The 1,704-nt window shown below is 36.2% G+C and overlaps 1 protein-coding gene across 1 annotated transcript; it reads right to left on the minus strand.

Moving 5' to 3' along the window:
• Positions 1-1,173: 1,173 nt before the first annotated feature.
• On the minus strand, positions 1,174-1,473 carry LOC147460290 (uncharacterized). Its single transcript, XM_086509996.1, has one exon. The coding sequence runs from the start codon at positions 1,471-1,473 to the stop codon at positions 1,174-1,176; it is 300 nt and encodes a 99-aa protein (XP_086366122.1).
• Positions 1,474-1,704: the final 231 nt, after the last annotated feature.

A 1,704-nucleotide genomic window follows, 5' to 3' on the forward strand; every position in this document is an offset into this window, starting at 1 on the left:
AACCTAAACCTTAAATCCATTGTGCTTCAAACCAAAACCGAAACCCAAATTCTAACCCTAAACCCAAAACTTAAACCTAAACCATAAACTCAAAAGCTTAAAGTAAACCCAAACTTTAAATCTAAACTTGCATTTAAACTTTTAACCTAAACTTAAAGCCAAAATCAAATCTTAAATTCAAAACTTAAACTTAAACCCAAACTTTAAATTCAATTCTACACCTAAATCTAAACTTTAAATCTAAACATAAATTTAAACCTTAAACTTAAACTTAAACCCAAATTTTAAATTGAAACCTAAACCTAAGCCTAAGCCTAAACTTAAATCTTACCTCTAATCCAAACTTTACAACTTAAATCTTAAACCTAAGTTTAAACCCAATTCTAAACTTAACCTAGACTCAAATATAAACCTAAACCTAAATATGAACCTTAAATTGAAACTAAATCCAAACCTTAAATCTAAACTTAAAATTAAACTTTAAATGTAATCATAATCCCCAACCCTAAGTTTAAAGCTCAACCCAGACTTTCAATCTCAGATTAAACTTAACAAAACATATAATTTAAACAAAATCTATAAACATAAATTTAAAATTATTATTTAAATTAATTTTTAAAACAAAAACTCAAATAAATCTTTAAATTTACATCAAAAACCACATAATGATGACATAATTTAAAATTTAAATTTAAATCACAAGGTGAATCCTACATTGATATTTAAAATAGAAGTAATAATTAAGTTAACTACAATTTTTTTTTTAAATCTTAACATTTTAAACTTAAATAAAAAATTGAGTTAATTAAGTAAGACTATATATATTGTGGTGTGTGGATGTCCGACGAGTGTGGGAGGACACTGGTTGTCTAGTTGAGTTCTTGGCATGTACGCAATACCTTAAATATAAGGAGATGCCTATCTATTTGGAGGGCATACTCAGTTTGGGCCTAATCCCGTGTGCACCACATTGGTGGAGGAGACTGGCACTAATTAGGAGGGTTTCTTGGGTCTCGTTTTCTTGGGATTTCCTAACTATAACGTCACTCGCAGAGCGATGGTGAGCTTCTTGATTAACCCAGGATAGTAGCTCATCTTTTCTCTCGCCGTCCCTTTTCTTACTTTATCTCACCATCACTTCAAGCAGCCTGGCTGGTCAATAACTCAGCCTCATCATGCGCCCATAATGTCTTCCGTGACGACGTCAAGTTCAAATCTTCTAGGCCGTGTAGTACAAAGAACACCTTCAAAAGCTGTTTCGATTCCTTTTTCTTTACCTACAATGCCCCCTTTCACATGCTCACTTAACCCTACCTCGTCTACTAGCAGGAGACCGACATCTTGCATACCCTTCGTGCAGGAGAGAGCGAGAGACTCTACGGTCATGGCCACTGCAGCAACAAGCACATTGAGCCCTTCCTCTCTTTCGTTTTCTGCACCCGCCTCTTCCTCTCCTAACAGCTTGTCTTCCATCCGGCTATGGCCCCCTAACTACTCCACTCCCTCTACTCTTGTTCAATGGTTTGTTGTTCATCTCTAGACCGAGTCCTTCTTCCCCCATCTTCATCTCATCGCCATGGCTTATTCAAAAGCTTCTCCTGTCCCCCAATTGCATCCTACAAAGAAAAAGACCAAGAAGGGAGCCACCAAGAAGGCCACGTCTGTTGTCGCCAAGCCCAAAGCTCCAACCACTGACCTACACTA

The sequence above is a fragment of the Adiantum capillus-veneris genome, chromosome 4 (genome assembly GCF_014529385.1).
Source record: "Adiantum capillus-veneris isolate H3 chromosome 4, ASM1452938v2, whole genome shotgun sequence".
Lineage (NCBI taxonomy): Eukaryota > Viridiplantae > Streptophyta > Polypodiopsida > Polypodiales > Pteridaceae > Adiantum > Adiantum capillus-veneris.